Source organism: Apis florea, unplaced genomic scaffold (assembly GCF_048593485.1).
Source record: "Apis florea isolate Af1SG1 unplaced genomic scaffold, ASM4859348v1 contig_20_pilon, whole genome shotgun sequence".
NCBI classification, from domain to species: Eukaryota; Metazoa; Arthropoda; class Insecta; order Hymenoptera; family Apidae; genus Apis; species Apis florea.
In genome coordinates this window covers 231819-254729 of record NW_028256527.1, presented here as the reverse complement: position 1 = coordinate 254729, position 22911 = coordinate 231819, and the positions used below count along the sequence as shown (strand labels likewise).

Genomic DNA, 22911 nt, shown 5'->3' with positions numbered 1-22911 from the left:
TGGTTAGGGGTATTTTTAGTAAAAAACCATTAGTTTAGAAGATATTAATTATCTCTTAAACTATAGGTTTCTTGCCATATATGGCTTAATACTTTTTTATAGGGAATTTTAAATGACAACAATTGGTGTATTAAAAAATGTATAGTCCCATTTAAAAAAACCATCTTCGCGTTTATAACTCCTTAACGCTTCTATTTATAAAAAAATGGACAGCAGCATGACGTGCCCCCCTCGAAACCAAGTAACTTTTATTCGAAACATTTTTTAATATCTCGAATAATAAGCGAGATACATCGAAAAATGTGGATCGATTGTTCGAACACTTGGAAATTTCCAAGAATTTGACGTCAGTTCCAAGAATTTTAGAGATACACAGAAATAGACCCGAGTTCCAAGAATTTTAGAGATTCCAAGAACTCGACGTCATTTCCAAGAATTTCTGGGATTCCGAGAATTTGACGTCATTTCTTGGAAAAATTTTTCGATCGACCTCCTATCCTATCATGTTCTCCTAATACAAAGTCGCATTTTTGGACAAAAATTTTACATCGATCAAGGAATTTCCATTGCAATCTTTTTTATTAAATATCTCGCTTATTCTTCACGATATTAAAAAATGCTTCGAATAAAAGTTGCATGGTTTCGAAAGGGCTGTATTCCAGTGCCCTCAATTTTTTTGTGCATCAACTTATAAAAAAGTTATCAAGGTCACCTTTATTTTTTTAAATAGCACTATACACTTTTTTATACACCAATCTATGCAACTTGGCATTCTCTATAAAAATGATTAGGGGTATTTTTAGTAAAAAACCATTAGTTTAGAAGATATTAATTATCTCTTAAACTATAGGTTTTTTGCCATATATGGCTTAATACTTTTTTATAGGGAATTTTAAATGACAACAATTGGTGTATTAAAAAATGTATAGTCCCATTTAAAAAAACCATCTTCGCGTTTATAACTCCTTAACGCTTCTATTTATAAAAAAATGGACAGCAGCATGACGTGCCCCCCTCGAAACCAAGTAACTTTTATTCGAAACATTTTTTAATATCTCGAATAATAAGCGAGATACATCGAAAAATGTGGATCGAACACTTGGAAATTTCCAAGAATTTGACGTCATTTCTTGGAATAATTTTTCGGTCGACCTCTTATCGTATCATGTTCTCCTAATACAAAGTCGCATTTTTGGACAAAAATTTTACATCGATCAAGGAATTTCCATTGCAATCTTTTTTATTAAATATCTCGCTTATTCTTCACGATATTAAAAAATGCTTCGAATAAAAGTTGCATGGTTTCGAAAGGGCTGTATTCCAGTGCCCTCAATTTTTTTGTGCATCAACTTATAAAAAAGTTATCAAGGTCACCTTTATTTTTTTAAATAGCACTATACACTTTTTTATACACCAATCTATGCAACTTGGCATTCTCTATAAAAATGATTAGGGGTATTTTTAGTAAAAAACCATTAGTTTAGAAGATATTAATTATCTCTTAAACTATAGGTTTTTTGCCATATATGGCTTAATACTTTTTTATAGGGAATTTTAAATGACAACAATTGGTGTATTAAAAAATGTATAGTCCCATTTAAAAAAACCATCTTCGCGTTTATAACTCCTTAACGCTTCTATTTATAAAAAAATGGACAGCAGCATGACGTGCCCCCCTCGAAACCAAGTAACTTTTATTCGAAACATTTTTTAATATCTCGAATAATAAGCGAGATACATCGAAAAATGTGGATCGAACACTTGGAAATTTCCAAGAATTTGACGTCATTTCTTGGAATAATTTTTCGGTCGACCTCTTATCGTATCATGTTCTCCTAATACAAAGTCGCATTTTTGGACAAAAATTTTACATCGATCAAGGAATTTCCATTGCAATCTTTTTTATTAAATATCTCGCTTATTCTTCACGGTATTAAAAAATGCTTCGAATAAAAGTTGCATGGTTTCGAAAGGGCTGTATTCCAGTGTCCTCAATTTTTTTGTGCATCAACTTATAAAAAAGTTATCAAGGTCACCTTTATTTTTTTAAATAGCACTATACACTTTTTTATACACCAATCTATGCAACTTGGCATTCTCTATAAAAATGATTAGGGGTATTTTTAGTAAAAAACCATTAGTTTAGAAGATATTAATTATCTCTTAAACTATAGGTTTTTTGCCATATATGGCTTAATACTTTTTTATAGGGAATTTTAAATGACAACAATTGGTGTATTAAAAAATGTATAGTCCCATTTAAAAAAACCATCTTCGCGTTTATAACTCCTTAACGCTTCTATTTATAAAAAAATGGACAGCATCATGACGTGCCCCCCTCGAAACCAAGTAACTTTTATTCGAAACATTTTTTAATATCTCGAATAATAAGCGAGATACATCGAAAAATGTGGATCGAACACTTGGAAATTTCCAAGAATTTGACGTCATTTCTTGGAATAATTTTTCGGTCGACCTCTTATCGTATCATGTTCTCCTAATACAAAGTCGCATTTTTGGACAAAAATTTTACATCGATCAAGGAATTTCCATTGCAATCTTTTTTATTAAATATCTCGCTTATTCTTCACGATATTAAAAAATGCTTCGAATAAAAGTTGCATGGTTTCGAAAGGGCTGTATTCCAGTGCCCTCAATTTTTTTGTGCATCAACTTATAAAAAAGTTATCAAGGTCACCTTTATTTTTTTAAATAGCACTATACACTTTTTTATACACCAATCTATGCAACTTGGCATTCTCTATAAAAATGATTAGGGGTATTTTTAGTAAAAAACCATTAGTTTAGAAGATATTAATTATCTCTTAAACTATAGGTTTTTTGCCATATATGGCTTAATACTTTTTTATAGGGAATTTTAAATGACAACAATTGGTGTATTAAAAAATGTATAGTCCCATTTAAAAAAACCATCTTCGCGTTTATAACTCCTTAACGCTTCTATTTATAAAAAAATGGACAGCAGCATGACGTGCCCCCCTCGAAACCAAGTAACTTTTATTCGAAACATTTTTTAATATCTCGAATAATAAGCGAGATACATCGAAAAATGTGGATCGAACACTTGGAAATTTCCAAGAATTTGACGTCATTTCTTGGAATAATTTTTCGGTCGACCTCTTATCGTATCATGTTCTCCTAATACAAAGTCGCATTTTTGGACAAAAATTTTACATCGATCAAGGAATTTCCATGGCAATCTTTTTTATTAAATATCTCGCTTATTCTTCACGATATTAAAAAATGCTTCGAATAAAAGTTGCATGGTTTCGAAAGGGCTGTATTCCAGTGCCCTCAATTTTTTTGTGCATCAACTTATAAAAAAGTTATCAAGGTCACCTTTATTTTTTTAAATAGCACTATACACTTTTTTATACACCAATCTATGCAACTTGGCATTCTCTATAAAAATGATTAGGGGTATTTTTAGTAAAAAACCATTAGTTTAGAAGATATTAATTATCTCTTAAACTATAGGTTTTTTGCCATATATGGCTTAATACTTTTTTATAGGGAATTTTAAATGACAACAATTGGTGTATTAAAAAATGTATAGTCCCATTTAAAAAAACCATCTTCGCGTTTATAACTCCTTAACGCTTCTATTTATAAAAAAATGGACAGCAGCATGACGTGCCCCCCTCGAAACCAAGTAACTTTTATTCGAAACATTTTTTAATATCTCGAATAATAAGCGAGATACATCGAAAAATGTGGATCGAACACTTGGAAATTTCCAAGAATTTGACGTCATTTCTTGGAATAATTTTTCGGTCGACCTCTTATCGTATCATGTTCTCCTAATACAAAGTCGCATTTTTGGACAAAAATTTTACATCGATCAAGGAATTTCCATTGCAATCTTTTTTATTAAATATCTCGCTTATTCTTCACGATATTAAAAAATGCTTCGAATAAAAGTTGCATGGTTTCGAAAGGGCTGTATTCCAGTGCCCTCAATTTTTTTGTGCATCAACTTATAAAAAAGTTATCAAGGTCACCTTTATTTTTTTAAATAGCACTATACACTTTTTTATACACCAATCTATGCAACTTGGCATTCTCTATAAAAATGATTAGGGGTATTTTTAGTAAAAAACCATTAGTTTAGAAGATATTAATTATCTCTTAAACTATAGGTTTTTTGCCATATATGGCTTAATACTTTTTTATAGGGAATTTTAAATGACAACAATTGGTGTATTAAAAAATGTATAGTCCCATTTAAAAAAACCATCTTCGCGTTTATAACTCCTTAACGCTTCTATTTATAAAAAAATGGACAGCAGCATGACGTGCCCCCCTCGAAACCAAGTAACTTTTATTCGAAACATTTTTTAATATCTCGAATAATAAGCGAGATACATCGAAAAATGTGGATCGAACACTTGGAAATTTCCAAGAATTTGACGTCATTTCTTGGAATAATTTTTCGGTCGACCTCTTATCGTATCATGTTCTCCTAATACAAAGTCGCATTTTTGGACAAAAATTTTACATCGATCAAGGAATTTCCATTGCAATCTTTTTTATTAAATATCTCGCTTATTCTTCACGGTATTAAAAAATGCTTCGAATAAAAGTTGCATGGTTTCGAAAGGGCTGTATTCCAGTGCCCTCAATTTTTTTGTGCATCAACTTATAAAAAAGTTATCAAGGTCACCTTTATTTTTTTAAATAGCACTATACACTTTTTTATACACCAATCTATGCAACTTGGCATTCTCTATAAAAATGATTAGGGGTATTTTTAGTAAAGAACCATTAGTTTAGAAGATATTAATTATCTCTTAAACTATAGGTTTTTTGCCATATATGGCTTAATACTTTTTTATAGGGAATTTTAAATGACAACAATTGGTGTATTAAAAAATGTATAGTCCCATTTAAAAAAACCATCTTCGCGTTTATAACTCCTTAACGCTTCTATTTATAAAAAAATGGACAGCAGCATGACGTGCCCCCCTCGAAACCAAGTAACTTTTATTCGAAACATTTTTTAATATCTCGAATAATAAGCGAGATACATCGAAAAATGTGGATCGAACACTTGGAAATTTCCAAGAATTTGACGTCAGTTCCAAGAATTTTAGAGATACACAGAAATAGACCCGAGTTCCAAGAATTTTAGAGATTCCAAGAACTCGACGTCATTTCCAAGAATTTCTGGGATTCCGAGAATTTGACGTCATTTCTTGGAAAAATTTTTCGATCGACCTCCTATCCTATCATGTTCTCCTAATACAAAGTCGCATTTTTGGACAAAAATTTTACATCGATCAAGGAATTTCCATGACAATCTTTTTTATTAAATATCTCGCTTATTCTTCACGATATTAAAAAATGTTTCGAATAAAAGTTGCATGGTTTCGAAAGGGCTGTATTCCAGTGCCCTCAATTTTTTTGTGCATCAACTTATAAAAAAGTTATCAAGGTCACCTTTATTTTTTTAAATAGCACTATACACTTTTTTATACACCAATCTATGCAACTTGGCATTCTCTATAAAAATGATTAGGGGTATTTTTAGTAAAAAACCATTAGTTTAGAAGATATTAATTATCTCTTAAACTATAGGTTTTTTGCCATATATGGCTTAATACTTTTTTATAGGGAATTTTAAATGACAACAATTGGTGTATTAAAAAATGTATAGTCCCATTTAAAAAAACCATCTTCGCGTTTATAACTCCTTAACGCTTCTATTTATAAAAAAATGGACAGCAGCATGACGTGCCCCCCTCGAAACCAAGTAACTTTTATTCGAAACATTTTTTAATATCTCGAATAATAAGCGAGATACATCGAAAAATGTGGATCGAACACTTGGAAATTTCCAAGAATTTGACGTCATTTCTTGGAATAATTTTTCGGTCGACCTCTTATCGTATCATGTTCTCCTAATACAAAGTCGCATTTTTGGACAAAAATTTTACATCGATCAAGGAATTTCCATTGCAATCTTTTTTATTAAATATCTCGCTTATTCTTCACGATATTAAAAAATGCTTCGAGTAAAAGTTGCATGGTTTCGAAAGGGCTGTATTCCAGTGCCCTCAATTTTTTTGTGCATCAACTTATAAAAAAGTTATCAAGGTCACCTTTATTTTTTTAAATAGCACTATACACTTTTTTATACACCAATCTATGCAACTTGGCATTCTCTATAAAAATGATTAGGGGTATTTTTAGTAAAAAACCATTAGTTTAGAAGATATTAATTATCTCTTAAACTATAGGTTTTTTGCCATATATGGCTTAATACTTTTTTATAGGGAATTTTAAATGACAACAATTGGTGTATTAAAAAATGTATAGTCCCATTTAAAAAAACCATCTTCGCGTTTATAACTCCTTAACGCTTCTATTTATAAAAAAATGGACAGCAGCATGACGTGCCCCCCTCGAAACCAAGTAACTTTTATTCGAAACATTTTTTAATATCTCGAATAATAAGCGAGATACATCGAAAAATGTGGATCGATTGTTCGAACACTTGGAAATTTCCAAGAATCTGACGTCAGTTCCAAGAATTTTAGAGATACACAGAAATAGACCCGAGTTCCAAGAATTTTAGATTCCAAGAATTCGACGTCATTTCCAAGAATTTCTGGGATTCCGAGAATTTGACGTCATTTCTTAGAAAAATTTTTCGATCGACCTCCTATCCTATCATGTTCTCCTAATACAAAGTCGCATTTTTGGCCAAAGTTTCTCTGGTTTCAACCATTTGAAAAATTCCAGGAATTTTACGTCATTTCCTAGAATTTTAAAGATTCTCGGAATTCGACGTCATTTCCAGGAATTTTAGAAATTCCGAGAATTTGACGTCATTTCTTGGAAATATTTTTCGATCGACCTCCTATCGTATCATGTTCTCCTAATACAAAGTCGAATTTTTCGACTAAAATTTTTCTTCCTTCAGGAATTTCGATGTCAATCTTTTTTCTTAAATATCTTCTTTATTATGCTTAATATCAAAAAATGCTTGGAATAGAAGTTGAATGGTTTGGAAAGGGCTATATTCTGGTACCCTCAGTTTTTTTGTAAGTTAACTCATAAAAAATGTTGTTATTCAAATATTAGTGTAGAATTTATTCTTACCTTTTTTTATACTTACCTTTCGTACTTACCTTCTTTTATCTTTTCTATCAGTCGTATCTTCAAGAATTAGTCATTTTTTAAAAATTTACTTAAATCTAAGGGATTGAGGGAAATATAGGAGGGAAATAGGGTGTTATTTTAATATCTCATTAATGTTTCATAATGAGATATTAAAAAATAAGATAAAAGTTATTTGGTTCGAAAAGAGGAATGTTCTTTTTTTTAATTCTTTCACAAATGGACGCATTGAAGCCTTATGGAAATTAATGGTGTTTCTTTAAATAGAATTATATATCTTTCAATGAATTAATAAATGCAACACGATTTTCTTTATAAAAAAGTACTAAGGCATTCATAGCATAAGACCATTAAAAGTTTAAAAAATATTTAATCAAATTAAATTATTTTTTAAACTACTGAGTCATTTGCTATATGGGATTTAATACTTTTTTTATAGAGAATAATGATACGCATTTATTGAAGCATTAAAGAATCTATGATTCTATTTAAAAAATCAACATTAATATTCATAAATCTTCTATGGATCAACATATGGAAAAATTAAAATTATAAGAATGTTTCCTTTTCGAAACCAACTTAACTTTTATCTAAAACGTTTTTTAATATCTAGCAAAAAACCGGCATTAAGTAGCTGTAAATAGGTAAGTATAGGTAAGTATATCTAGAATTAAGAAAACTGTTGAAAAATACTTAAAAAACAGTAGCTGTAAAAAGGTAAGTAAAGGTAAGTAAAGGTAAGTATTTAGAATTAAGGAAACTGTTGAAAAATATTTAATAAAAAACAGTAACTGTAAAAAGGTAAGTAAATGAAAGGTAAGTAACGGTAAGTATTTTATAAATAATTTTTAAAATTTTTCGAAAAATTTTTGAATATAAACATTGGAAATGTAAATAAACAAATCGAGAATGTAAATAAACATTGAAAATGTAAATAAACAGACCAATGTTTATAAACAAATCGAAATTTTAACGCTAGCGCTTTAAATTTTCGAAAATTTCGAAAAATTTTTGAATATAAACATTGGAAATGTAAATAAACAAACCAAGAATGTAAATAAACATTGAAAATGTAAATAAACAAACCAATGTTTATAAACAAACCGAAATTTTAACGCTAGCGCTTTAAATTTTCGAAAATTTCGAAAAATTTTTGAATATAAACATTGGAAATGTAAATAAACAAACCGAGAATGTAAATAAACATTGAAAATGTAAATAAACAAACCAATGTTTATAAACAAACCGAAATTTTAACGCTAGCGCTTTAAATTTTCGAAAATTTCGAAAAATTTTTGAATATAAACATTGGAAATGTAAATAAACAAACCGAGAATGTAAATAAACATTGAAAATGTAAATAAACAAACCAATGTTTATAAACAAACCGAAATTTTAACGCTAGCGCTTTAAATTTTCGAAAATTTCGAAAAATTTTTGAATATAAACATTGGAAATGTAAATAAACAAACCGAGAATGTAAATAAACATTGAAAATGTAAATAAACAAACCAATGTTTATAAACAAACCGAAATTTTAACGCTAGCGCTTTAAATTTTCGAAAATTTCGAAAAATTTTTGAATATAAACATTGGAAATGTAAATAAACAAACCGAGAATGTAAATAAACATTGAAAATGTAAATAAACAGACCAATGTTTATAAACAAACCGAAATTTTAACGCTAGCGCTTTAAATTTTCGAAAATTTCGAAAAATTTTTGAATATAAACATTGGAAATGTAAATAAACAAACCGAGAATGTAAATAAACATACCAATGTTTATAAACATACCGAAATTTTAACGTCGGGACTTTAAATTTTCAAAAGTTTTCGAAAGTTTAGATTTTAAAAATCTAATATACTTACCTTATACTTACCTTTTACTTACCTTTTTAATCTGCCATTTTTTCAGTAATATATCTTTTTTGCAACAGTTTACTTATATCTAGTTATAAAATTTGATGTACTTACCTTATACTTACTTTTTTAGTTTGCTGTATTTTCTGAAACAAATCTTTTTTTCAATAGTTTACTTATATTTACTTATATTAATAAGTTTATAAATTTCACTTACTTTTTTTGTACTTACCTTCTGTATATTTACTTTTTTGTCATTGTCATGAATCCAGTAACTAAAAAAAGAAAAAAGTATAAAAATATATCTGAAATATGAATTTAGATTATATAAAAAACAATTACATATGTCTATATTTTAAGATTATTATATGAAATATTCAATTTAATAATATTAGATGAGATATTATAAAAATATTATTAAAATTGATAAAATATTATATGGTATAAAATTCTCGAAATTATAATGCATAATGATCGAATCTCTTGATGCAAATTATAATTACTTAAATCTCGATCGTTTTATCGAGCAAGCAAATTTTTTATCTTGAAAATTGTGCAAATGATGGAAACATAAAAAAATTTAAGAGTAAATCCCTTAAAAATCGCCTATTTCCTTGCTTTTATGAAATTTCAAATTTAAAATGTGTTGAACATAATTAGTTCGATAATCTTTTGATAAGAAAAAAGTGAATTTAATACTTACTTTTTATTTAATACTTTTTTGATATATTTATCTATTTTGTACTTACCTTGTACATATTTACCTTTTTATAAATTGTTATAAATTCATCAACTATAAGAAAAATATAAAAATATATATAAAATATGCATAAAAAATAAAAAAACAAAGATCATATAAAAATATGCAAATAAAATGATATAATAATGAATAGAGAAATTCTTGGAAACGTCCTAACTATTCTGATACTTCTTTTCCAAGAATTTTATAAATAATAATGTACAAAAAAAATAATGATTCAGCTTTCGCCATTGATAACTATACACAAACATATAATAAAATAGATAAAATATCTGTAAAACATTATGCAAAATTATGCTCGTATACATTTTATATTATAACAAATCATAAATGAAATTTCGATTTATATAAATGTTATTCAATAATTTTTCAACACATCTTACAAATTCATTATTTTAATTTTGTAATTTTACAACTCTATACGAATATATAAATTACCAAATAATTTTATTTCAATTATTTCAAACTATTTCCAACACTTTTTATATATATAGAATAACATTTTATATGTTATAAATTTTTCTCATTCATACAGTTCGACATCATCGAGTTCGATCCAAAGACGTTCAAAATCCTGCTCAATTATCTGCAAACTGGCTCCTGTCCACTGACTTGCAGCAACATACCGGGTCTCATCTGTGCAGCGGAACACTACGATCTACCCGAGCTTCTACAAGCGTGTTTCCACCATGCAAAACAATTCTTACGAATCGAGATCGTATGCGTGATGCTGAGCGCGTTGGAGAATTATTGCTGGCGTTACACGTCCGCCTCAGAATTGGTAAACATGATCCTCGCTTTCATCGAAACCAGAGCGTATCAACTGTTCCAGTCACCTGATTTCTTGACACTGAGCGAGTCGATGGTTCAAATGATCATGTGCCGAGGTCTCGAGGTCGGCGAGATTAGAAAATTCGAGGCGATGCTCGAGTGGGCGAAGAACAGGATTAAAGATAGAAAGTCGACCAAAGTCGATCCGAAAGTGGAATTCAAACGTATCATGGACAGACTCAGTAGAGATTTGAAACTGCATAGGATAACACCACAGGAACTTATTAGGGTGAGCTTCAAATATATTTTTTTATAATTTTTAATACAAGTAAATTAGTAATAATATTGAATTCTGTTATTGTGACAATGAAAGGAAAGAATTTGATTTCTTTTTGAAAAATCTTAGAGCTCGAAAAGGAATTAAAATTAGAATTTAAGGGAAATAAAATAATATAACAGAACTGATTTCCTTACGTATATCTTTCAGATCGTTCTGCCATCAAAAGCAATCAAAAACGAGAGAATTCTCGAAACGTTGATGTATCAAGCAAACTCTGGCATCTTCAGGAACGTCGATAGTTACTTGGAAGATTACAAGGAAAAAGTGCAAAACCAGGAGAGTTTCGACTGTGGCCTCTAAAAAAAATATCGTGCATAGTGTGTTAATTCAACAATCCTTTTTACCTCTCTTCATCCTTATTAAAATGGAAGGAACAATACGTACCTGAGAAAAGTAGAACTCTAATTACTAGTTCTCCGATGAATAAGGGTGATCGATCAAAAGTAAAAAGAAATATCTCCAATCCAAGAGTTATTATTCCATTGAAACATCGTGTGAAGGAGGATCGAATGATCGTGCCAAGATCCATCGATGATGGATCTCATAGACGATCATTTTTTAAAGATCTTCAATATTGTTCTTCCTATGAAAATCTATGTTTCGAACAACCGGTTGTTAACATAATTATAGAATCGATAGATATTGATCAAAGGGAAAAGTAATTTAAAAAATAAAAGAATCGAATGGATATTCATATTGATCGTGAACAAATATAAAAAAGGAAACGAAGAAAAGATATTTGATCGATTGAGAAATTTAATTTAACGTAAGAGAAACTGCACAAATTTCATATTGTAGACTAAAAACGAGAAGAATAAATAAAGCGAATGATATTGAAAGTAAAATCTCTCAGCCATGGTTATTTATTTAGTGTCGAAATTTAATGTCGAATGGAAAGGAAATAGGGGAAAAAAAAAAAAAATGAAAGACGATAAGATTTATAAAAGTAAGAATAACAGGCTGAAAAAAAATTGACGGCAATGCGATGCCGACCATGACAATCTGTATAATAAAAGCGAAGAAAAATCCATATTAAAAAGAAAGAAAAAAAGAAAAAAAAAGAGAAAAATCGAAGAAAGAGAAATGCTATTAATGTAATACGATATAAAAGTAACGATGATTAAATTCTTGATAACAGAGCTCGAGTGAAATTAAATTATGTGTATACACACATGAACACATGTTGTGTGTGTATATATATATATACATATATATATACATAGATGTAAGAATGACACTAATGATAAAACAATAATACTAATAAATAATGATAAGAGGAATAATAATAGAGTAATAATTTAAAAAAAAATTGGGATAAAAATAATAATATACGAAGTTGATGTTGAGTGTGAAATTAAAAAAAAAAAAGAAGAGGAGAAAAAGAAAAAAAAAACTGGAACAAAAATATTCGAAGTCTGTTCTGTTTTCTATCGTAGTTTTTGTATCTTCAAAATACTCTAAGGCAGATATTCTAAAATTCACGGGAACAGGCTAGGCGGAGAGATAATATACACAGGAAAATAATATAAAAAGAGAGAAAGAAAAAGGAGAAATTTTCCTCTTAACAGATATATTTCTCGTTTTTTAAATAAATAAATAAAAAGAAAAGAAGCAAAATTTCTCCATTCGATTTTCATATCACGCTATACTTATTCACTTTTCAAAAAAAAAGAAAAAAAAAAATTAAGAATAAATTGTTTCGCAGAACGATCGCAGTTCGATAATTAATTCTGGCCTGATTCCCGAGTCTTATTGACTGCATTTTCACGAGTGAAATGAAAATAATAAAAAGACATACACGCACATGCATACACACATAAAAATACGTACATGAAAGAAAAAAGAAAGAAAAAAAAAAAAAAAAAAGAAAAAAATACGCGCGATTTTACAATACACGCTGAAGAGGCTGATTTTCGTCCTCCTAACTCTGTCCCCGTTTCGCTTTCGCTCTCGCTTCTCGAATTGTCCTCGATTCAACTCCTCCCTCGTAAATTTCAAGAAAAAGAAGAGAGAGATATTTTTTACACGATCACGACTCGACAATTTTTTTCCAATCCATCTCTCACGTGTATTCTTTTTGTTATACGCAGACGTGTATCGTCGAGAAATATTGTTCAAGAGATGAAAAAGAAAAGGGAAGAAAAAAAAGAAAAAAGGGGAAAAAAGAGAAAGAAAGTTGATAAAAAATGAAATACTCGTCGATTCGCGGGGATCGTCCAACTGTTAAGTGTCTTATTGTTCAGGCAAGCGGCTGGACGAGAGTAGATCATTTTGTTTTTCGCATAGAAAACGGAAAAAAAAAAAAAAAAAAAAAAAACCACTGAGAAATCGATTGTAAAAATCGATATGCCCCTGTGACCACGTGAAGCACATGTTCAAATTCTGTGAACTATACCACAGATTTATCGAAAGTCGATCCAACTATTGATCGAGGAACACGGTTGACAGAGAAGAGAGGGCATTTTGTAATATTTTTTAACAGAATCGTAGAAAAAATTCGAGAGGTACCAAATACATACATATTATAATATGTAAATGACGTACGAGCAGAGTGGTGCAGACGCAAGAGAGAAGGAGAGAGGGTTGATAATTAAAATAGGCTAAGTAAATATGCAACCGTATGTGTAGCTGTAAAACAAGCTAGGAAAAGAAAAAAATGCAAAAAAAAAAAAAAGTATAAATATATATTTAAAAAAAAAAAAAAAACACGTGTCGTTGTAAACGTGAACGTTCGAAATCGTGTCGAATACGGATCTGGACGATGATCTGTCACGTGTTCAAGCGTGTAAATACATTTGATCGCGGCGATTATTTCATTTATGTCTCGATCCTGATCGTGAAACTCGATGTGTATTGAATTCGATATGCTATCTGTTGAACGACGTTTTTGAATTCTTTCTGACAATTACAAAATGTTTAATTTCAAGATTATTCAATATCATTCGATACATCCTCGTTACAATGTTTGTAAAATTTATCACTTTCACTAGAGTAGATCATCAATTGTCATTATCACTTGAAGTTTTTTCATTATCGAAATAATTTACGAATTGGCCAAGAAAAAAGTAGAATATTTCAAGATCTGATTCATCATATCAAGAAAAAATGAATTATATATATATGCAATTCTCAATATAATTTATAAGATTTATAAATTTTTAATAATCCAGGACTTCCATGTATAAATTTATTAAAAATTCATTGATCATCTACGATTAGATAATTCTACTGAATCGAATGTGAAAACAATGTGCTGTTATAATATTTTTAATTGTCAAGATTTAAAAATTTTTAAAGATCCAAATTTTACAATTTTCTAGAGAAAAGGAGGGTAACGAGATCGACGAGTCGAAATTTATTGCTCATTATCCAACAACACATGATCGTCCATGTAATTGTCACATTGAACAGTGATCTGGAATAACGTAGCGCCACGTGGTTCCTCGTTTGCCAAATAAATGTAATATTACGTGTCGCTATAAATGAATAATGTATACCGTATATATTTAGCATAAATCCTCGGGAAGCTGTGCGATACTGCTTAAATCCGTGGTTTATCACTGATAGTCATAAGCATACTATATATAACTACATGATGCGCAATTAATCGCTGGTCGATACACGTGAATTATTATATATTACGAGATTATTATACATATACATATACGAGACTTGCAGTGAATCGCTGGTCGATACAATCGAAATCGCTGCATGTCCCGCCAACATTATATAATGTTAAAGATAAACAAATTCAACACTCTGTGATTCACAGCTCGTTGTGCGTGGAATTACGTGATTCACAGATCATTGTTGATGGAAAGAAGAATATGTTCCACAGATAGCGTGTTAATTACAAATATATGACGCGTTTCTTCGCGATCGTCTGCAGTCCAGATTTTCAATCTGTGAATCGTGACCCTGAGAAGAGAAGGCAAGAATTTTTCAATTCAAATTTGTTCGATGAAAAAATAATGTATTTTTTAAAAAGATATAAAAGTATATGTCTTGTCTAATGTATAGAGAAGAAAATTTTTTAAAAAATTAGAACGTTTAATCATTTTGATCTTTATGAAAATAATATTATTCCTTAAAAAGATGCTAAATTTTTCAGAAAAGCGAATTATAAATCTGATCCAATAAACTGTAACGATAATTGTTTCTTTTTTTTAATTTGAGAAAAAGAATTGCGAATCATTTTCTATTATTATAAATAAATAAAGGGTTACGACTCGAAAAAAAGTAAAGAAACTGGCTCAAAAGTGACAAGATCAACGTCTAAATTTTTAAACGTCGCTATGCTCTCACGTTGTCGTTCATCTTCGTAAGTGCGAAAAATAACAGAATTTCCACGATACACCATGTCCACGATGAAACGAATATAAAAAATTTCCCTAAAGGAATTTTTGTATTGTGAGTATAGAAGAGTAAATTTATTAAAAAAAAAAAAAAAAGAATCGTGGACAAAGTGTAACTCGTGTAATTCTGTTAACTCAGTGTGTAAGTGTAGATGTTTTAGTGTGTGATCGAAGTGTAATCGTCGATTGATCGCAGTATCGTATATTATATCAATTGCTCCTGGTTCTTCGAGAAACACCGGGGAGTTCATTTGTCACAATGTGACGAAAAACATGGAGGCATAATTTAAATACAAGACTCATAAATGACGTGACTTAATTTTTCCCCTTATTTAATTAAATAAAAACTATTTAATTTTAATTTAATTCAAAATTCACAAAATTTATAAGTTTATTTTGTATCGATATTAAATCTTTCAATCAAAACGAAATGTGTCCATATAATTTATTATTCAAGATGAATATTTTAATTTTCTAAGCAAAGATCTTTTAAAAACTATCAGCCAGTGGTAAAAAGTAAAAACTTATGCCTCCATACGTTTAATATATTCTCTGCGATATGCGTGCACTGATGTACAAAAAGCGAATTTTTTTTCCATGTTCGATACAACAGTCCTAGTTGTTCGATGCACACCGCGGGATAGAAACAAATGTCTTGAAAGAGGATCAAAATCTATCCAAAAGATTAGAAAAATCTGAAAGATAAAAGAAAGATGGGAAACGATACCTCGTAGAAAAATGGTTCGAATTTCGATGAGAAGAAGAAAAGAGAAAAAAAGATATTTTCATCGAAAGCGATTCTGTCCAGCCATTGCCGACTACTGTTCAACTGTAGATGTATTCATAAATCATAAAAGAAGATAAAAGATGAAAGATGAATGAAACAGATATATGGGGAAGAAGAGAGAGAATTAGACAATTAAACAAAAGAGAATAGACAGAGTGTATGAATGAAACTATATATATATATATATATATTCGTATATAAATATATAATATATATATATATATGAGGTACACACACGCGCACACTTCAACACGTACACACACATGCACAACTAATGCAACACAGGAAGACGAGAATTATTGTGACGAAGATACCACGATCCTGATTGCGGCGAGTATCGAATACGTCGCGTTTTGAATTCCAATTCTTAAGTTTGGAATTCGATCACGAAACGCGTGAAGGACGTGCAAAAGGGTTGTGTTTATAACGATACAACGCTTATCGAGTATCCTTATGCGAGAAATATCGTAATTGGAGGCTGCATACCGCAGCACGGTGGTATTTTTAACCCTTTTGTACTTGGAGAAAGCATCTCGCTCGGGAATTATCGAAGTATCGAAATCCTAGATTTCGATGATGCAAGACTGTTCTTAAATATTATACATATCAATTTTATGATATTTTGCGGAACGAAAAGAGATCATTAAAGATATTTAAAGATTTTTGAAGATAAATTAGTTGGTCAATTTTATCATCTTTGCTATTTTTTTAAAAGAAATGACGACATTTTTTAAAGACTCACCAGCGAATTTTTACATTTAATTGAGAACGATACATTTTAACAACTTTACTATTTTCTAAAAATGGAAAAAGATTTTAAAGACTGGATTTTATCAATATTTCACTATTTTTCAGAGAAGTGAAAAATTTTAGAGATTTTTTTAAAGATATAATTTGATTGAAATTTGATTAAAAATAAATATATATCTATTATTTATGATAATTTAAATAAAATATTAAGTAAACGAAAAAAACATATTTAAAATATCATTAGATAATTAAATTTTGGATTACAGAGTAGAGTTATCATTTTATTATTCGACTAGTTAATCAATATTTTATATATGTTTCTTTTTTTTTTTTTTTTTTAATACATACATTTCTTCAATGTATAAGCAAAGATTTTCGATAATTATTATAAATTTTAAAAAGTACAAAAGGATTAAATACACCCCGTCATTTAACAATATTCTCATTGTCATCGTTTTCACTGTAACGCTATTCACTGTTAAAAAGAAACTCGCTGTTCACTTTTGCCGACAACTTTCGTCGACTTCGGATCTTCATTGTCATTGTTGTTGTTGTTATTGTTGTTATAAATCTATCCGCCAATTTCTACATCTATATATGATATCACTGGTCCGGAGTATGCACGCTGAATCGAATGAAGATTAACCGAGTGCTCGAGTACACGCAGAAATTTCTAAAAAAGCTAGAAAATATTTATTTTTAAATTTAATACAATCATTTATTATCTCATTATTATTATTATTGTCATAAATATATAATTAATCTAATAATTTCAAAATTTCTACTTCGAAATATCAAATATAAAATAAAAGTTATTAAATAAAAAAATTAATTTAATTTAACCAAGGAACATTTAGAAAAATAAACTCACCCATTCAAATTTCTCAATTCTTTATTTAATTATTCCAAATACATTACATAAGTTTCGCGTATCGTTCAAATTTTTTTCTTTTCTTTCTTTTTCTTTTTCTTTTTCTTTTTTTTTTTTTTTTTTTTTGTAATACTCACAATTTTACAGGTCCAGTAAAAATAGCGTTCTCGGGGTATCCGAGTCCTCGCCTAATGTTCATCAAGTGTTTCTCAAGTACCCGGATACTCTCGTTGTGTCTGCGGAACACGAATACAATCAACAGACACTGATAATGATTCGGTATGCATGTGTTTTATGTATGCGTGTAATATATTACATATATAAATTATATACATGTATATGTGTGTGTTTTATGAGTGTGAAAGAAAAGAAACAAGAGGTTAAAAAAGAAAAAAAGAACAAGTTTCATATAATGCGTTTTATGATCGGTATTATGCGTTTTATCGTTCAGATAAGATATTAAATATACCTATAGGAAACCGAGAGGTTGGTATTTCAATACGATCATCGTAAGAGATTCTCTGATCGCTTCGACAATTCGATATTATATTCGTCTATCACAATCGCCGTGAACGTTTTTCGTTTGTTCGCTATCTCCAACTATGACACAGTGCTTCGTGTTATGTCAGCAATATCATTCGGATTCCTGTCTTCCTGCATTTTTCTTGAAACACGTCGTATATCGCTGAACTCATGATTTATTTACGGTTATTTCATATACACTCGTGCAGAAAAATCAGATGTGCGGTGATTTTCTTTTTTTTTTTTTTTCTCTCTCTCGGAAAATACATACGAACGATGAGGATCCGAATAATATTTGCGATCCTAAGTTTGTAATATTCCTCTGGTCGTATGCGTGGTAAATACGTGTATATCGTACACACGACAGATACACATCTGTCACATCGTCTTTCCCCATTGCTGACGCGCGAAGAATCTACTAGGAAACTTTTTTTGTAAAAATTAGCGAACATTCGGGACTCGCCGTGTGTCACGTTGACGTGGTGGAACGAATACAAAGACAGATGAAATTATGACAAAAAAAAAAAAAAAAAAAAAAAAAGGAAAAAAAAAGAAAAAAAAAAGAAAATTTATTGTAATGAAGCTACTGTGATGTTACTGTTGAATATAAAAAAAATTATATATATATACATATATATATACATGAAAGATGCTGTATTTAAAAATTGTACGAGGAGTGTTTTCTTATTTACACCTTCTTGCTGAACAACGATTGTGTATTAATTGTATTGTGGAAGTGGAAATATGAGAAAAATTGAAATGAAAATATTTATAAAAAAGAACAAATTGGAAGATTCTTTCCGTTTCTATTCATTCTTTTTCGTTTATCTTTTCTTTCTCCTCCAGCTCGTTCTGTTGGCTAATGATATCAGTTCAACGCTATCAAAAATACACATTTTCAGAGAAAAATACTTTTTATTTCGCAGTTCATAGGTAACTCTTCATAGGTTTTGGTAGAACAATCTTGAATCGGATTCAGACGGATGATTTATGTTCGAATGTTTTTTTGAAGTTGTTCAAACACAGCCATTGATAATACAATGCCGAATGAAAGCTCATACTTTGTCGAATACGACGAGATTACGAGTGAATCCGATTACTCTAAACGTATCTCCTTTTTCCTTCTATACTTTGTCTTTTTTTTTTTTTTTTCCTTTTCTTCAATTTATTTTTCCTTTCATTTTTTTATTTTTTTATTTTTTATTTTTATTTTCTAAACGATTATTTCTCGATTATCATCCGTCTATGATACGTGCACACGCAAATTGGAATATCTAATACGTGTTTTAAGGTGTGTGCACAATTGTGCGAATACTTGCGTGCATACAACTTCTGCGTTGTACTAATCAGTTTTGCTTATCTCAAAATTTCAAAAAGGACATATACGAATTTTTATACGCAAGCTTCACCGCTTGAAGCTTCGATATACTATTATATTACGTATTTTAAAACTAGATCGCATTTTTTTATTTTGCAGAGAATGAGGCGCACGTTATAAAATCAGATTTATTTACAATTCTACAAGACCGATTTATATATTTCCTGTACAAATCGTTTAATCGCAAGAACGTATGCGAACTTTTAAAAAAGTCTAGTCACCATATTAAAACATTGCTCCTGACTCTAGACGCAAGCCAGTATTATATATTTAACAGAAATACTTCTTTCTTATCACGTCAAATATCGCTAACTGTGATTCATCGATGCGCTGTGTAACCGAGGTACATAGTGCTTTCGTGAAAATGTTTATCACTTTTTTTTTTTTTTTTTTTTTCATTTTGTCATTTTCGACCATTGGCATCGCGTGCAAAGCCTTATACAGTCTTATTTAAAAAAACGCAGACCGAATGGTCGATATATTATGTACAGTTTACGTACAATTAGTCACTCTTCCAGGAATCCTGAAAACAACTTTAAGACAAATTAGCATAGTCTTATTGTCAATTTTGAATGCCACTTCACCATTTTGCCCTAACACTCCAGTCTTTTGGTGTCCAATGAAGACACTTAGGATCTATTCTGATTTGCCTCTTTTCCATTGCGGCTGTGTGTTGCTCGATAATCTCCCTGTGAATAAACATGTTTTGTCAGTGAAGTAGTGGAAGAAATCCTCGGTATGGAAAGAAGCTAAATGTCTGCACGACTCGTTTCCCTTAATGACGCATAGACTAGCCAATTACCTATTCAATGTCACAATATATTGTCCTTTGTAGTAATTAATAAGATTCAAATTTTGAAGCGTCGATATCACGTCTTCTTTCTTAATCGACGTCAGCTCGCATATCTCACTTATCGTGATTTGAGGTTTTTCATTTTCAACTAATGGCTTTACGTTCAACAGAATATCCAATATAGTATGAGCCCAATAACTTCTATAAGATAATAATCCCAAATCCGACAATGGTTTTTCAGGTGAACCTGTTTTACCTTCGAATTTGGACAATTCGTATGAAAATTCTATTAATAATTTTCCGTAACCCCTTCTTTGATACGGTGGCAGTGTAAGAATACAGGCTACATTGTGATCTTCGGACGATTCTTTCTCCTTCGAGAAGTAACCAACTATATGGTACCCTCTACTATCAAAATTTGTCATTATATAAAATAAGAATGGATCCGTGTCATAATATAGCGTTTTATGATCCAAAAATAATTTTGCTAGTAGACATAGATTTTGTGCGTAATTTTTGTTTTTTCGACCGTCAATTTCGAAAAAAGATATTGACCCTTTTCTATATATTTCATTGCCAGGTGGATGTCTTAAATTACACTTTGCTAAATGTCGTTCTAAACATTTTCGACTTTTTCTATATTTCAAACAGAATTCACAAATGTATATACATGGTAAATGTACCATCTCTTGCGGATATGGACTGAAATACCAAGGTCTTATTCTATGACGACCCAATTCTATCAGTTCAACATTTTTCATTCTAGTAACTATATCATCATGATGATGCGCCACCAATGAACCAGTTGGCCTTGGACCAGGCGTTTGCGGTGGACCATCCTGAGAATCATCATTTTCTATAAATGTGGCCTTTCTCTTTCTAGACATTTTCTTTTGTAATGCAGCTTGCAAAACTGCGGAACCATTGACTGGTTCGTTACAAAGGCTACTAGGGCTAGGCGGTCTACTGGGTACTTGTTTTTTTGGCGTTGCTGCACCAGTTCCTGGTGTGGTTCCATCTCGACGAGGGTACTGGACTTTTCGAGTGTCCAAACAATCTTCCGTAACCCATTCATCTAATCGTTTATTGACTAAAATATTGTACATTTAGTTAAACGGTTGTTTATGTACATATATGTAACACCTCTCTTCTTAATTCGCGTTATACTTACAATCTACATAGTGAACATAATAACACTTGACACCATGTACTTCTTTAACACTGATGATTTCAGCAAGAGCTGTGGATGACAAAAGGAAATTTTTGATAAACCTTTATTATTACACCTAAATAAGTGGAATCATAATAGACTCCCAAGAAACAATAGAAGACAGCATGTCATACAAACTATTATCATCCAAGATACCTAAACATAACCTAAAAGTTGAACTAAACAAAATGTATGGATAATGAATATCAATACTTCATATAAATACATTTCTGACTTATAGAATATGATTGTAACGATATTAATGAATAAAAATATTAGTGTGTCTATGAAATATGCGATTCAATAACACACTTATTAAATGGTTTTGTCATACAAAAACATATACGTGATTTCGAGAAAAAAATCACAAATTCCTTAAATATGGATTAATTGATTAGAAATGAATTTTTTACTTACGCCAATCATCCGTTCCATGCATTCTGACTGGTAAACGGCAGCCTTCCACCAGCGAATTCTGAAAGTAAGGTTAGAATTTTATAAGACATACATATTCGCAATCACCGACTTCCCAACAAAAAATTATTAATATGATCATGATCAATACATCGTAATACTTACCACTGAGTCGCATATTGTTTCGTGCTCGTCGTGTTCTTCGATCATTTCAATCACAAATGAAGAAACTTTCTACCGAACACGATTTTGTTTTGAAGCGTTCACGGCACTGACGCGAGCGCCGCACCGCTCGCTTCGCATATAAAAAGAACTATTCGAACATATTCCCGCACTATCGAAATATTGAATCGAAAAGTTTACATTGAATATCGAAATTTCGATTACCGGGAAATTCAACTTTAAAAAACGGAGCGCTAAAACATCCACCGTTCTTATACTATCTTCCATTATTTTACAATACTAAAGAGAATATTATCTAATTTTCTTTTATTATATTTCAAACACTTGTTATACATTTTTATATAGATATTATTTATATAAAACGTTAAATTATCTTAAATAAAAACAAAATCTTCTTAAATCTTTTTAACTTGGAGATACAAAATTTAGTATAAAAATCAAAAATTGAATATGATTTGTTAAGACGATTAAAGAAAATAAAAAGTGTAAATAGAGATTCGTACTCGTATATGACATCAAATAAAATTCCCCTTTAAGAATACGATGGGTTGTCGAGATACACGAGATAATTAAGTAAGAATAATTCAAAGGAAGGTGAGTAGCAGGGTTACTAGCGATACATCATGAAAGATGCTCGCACTTGCACGCAATTAATTCTGAAATACATATCATTTCGAAAGAGGTGAATTTAGCATAACGCCGTTTCCCGCGTGTATTTCGCACCTTCTCCCCGCCTTCGTCTTCCTTCTTTGTCGTTGCTTTTAAGGTTTGTA

At 30.2% G+C, this 22911-nt stretch overlaps 2 protein-coding genes across 4 annotated transcripts in view; one reads left to right on the top strand and one right to left on the bottom strand.

Annotated features, from left to right (window-relative positions):
- rsh (Rap GTPase activating protein radish) overlaps positions 1-19961 on the top strand; it is a 175237-nt gene extending 155276 nt beyond the window's left edge. For all 3 annotated transcript variants that reach the window (XM_086915236.1, XM_086915239.1, XM_086915231.1), the window contains 2 exons: positions 10300-10824; positions 11023-19961. In XM_086915236.1, the coding sequence (XP_086771362.1) occupies positions 10300-10824; positions 11023-11175 (678 nt within the window). In that variant the 3' untranslated portion in view covers positions 11176-19961. The remainder of the gene's footprint in view (positions 1-10299; positions 10825-11022) is intronic.
- Tip60 (Histone acetyltransferase Tip60) lies at positions 19653-22266 on the bottom strand. Its single transcript, XM_003698382.4, has 5 exons — positions 22121-22266; positions 21959-22016; positions 21503-21571; positions 20341-21421; positions 19653-20227 (listed from the first exon to the last, which is right to left on the bottom strand). The coding sequence occupies exons 1-5, from the start codon at positions 22163-22165 to the stop codon at positions 20119-20121; spliced, it is 1362 nt and encodes a 453-aa protein (XP_003698430.1). The 5' UTR covers positions 22166-22266; the 3' UTR covers positions 19653-20118.
- Positions 22267-22911: the final 645 nt, after the last annotated feature.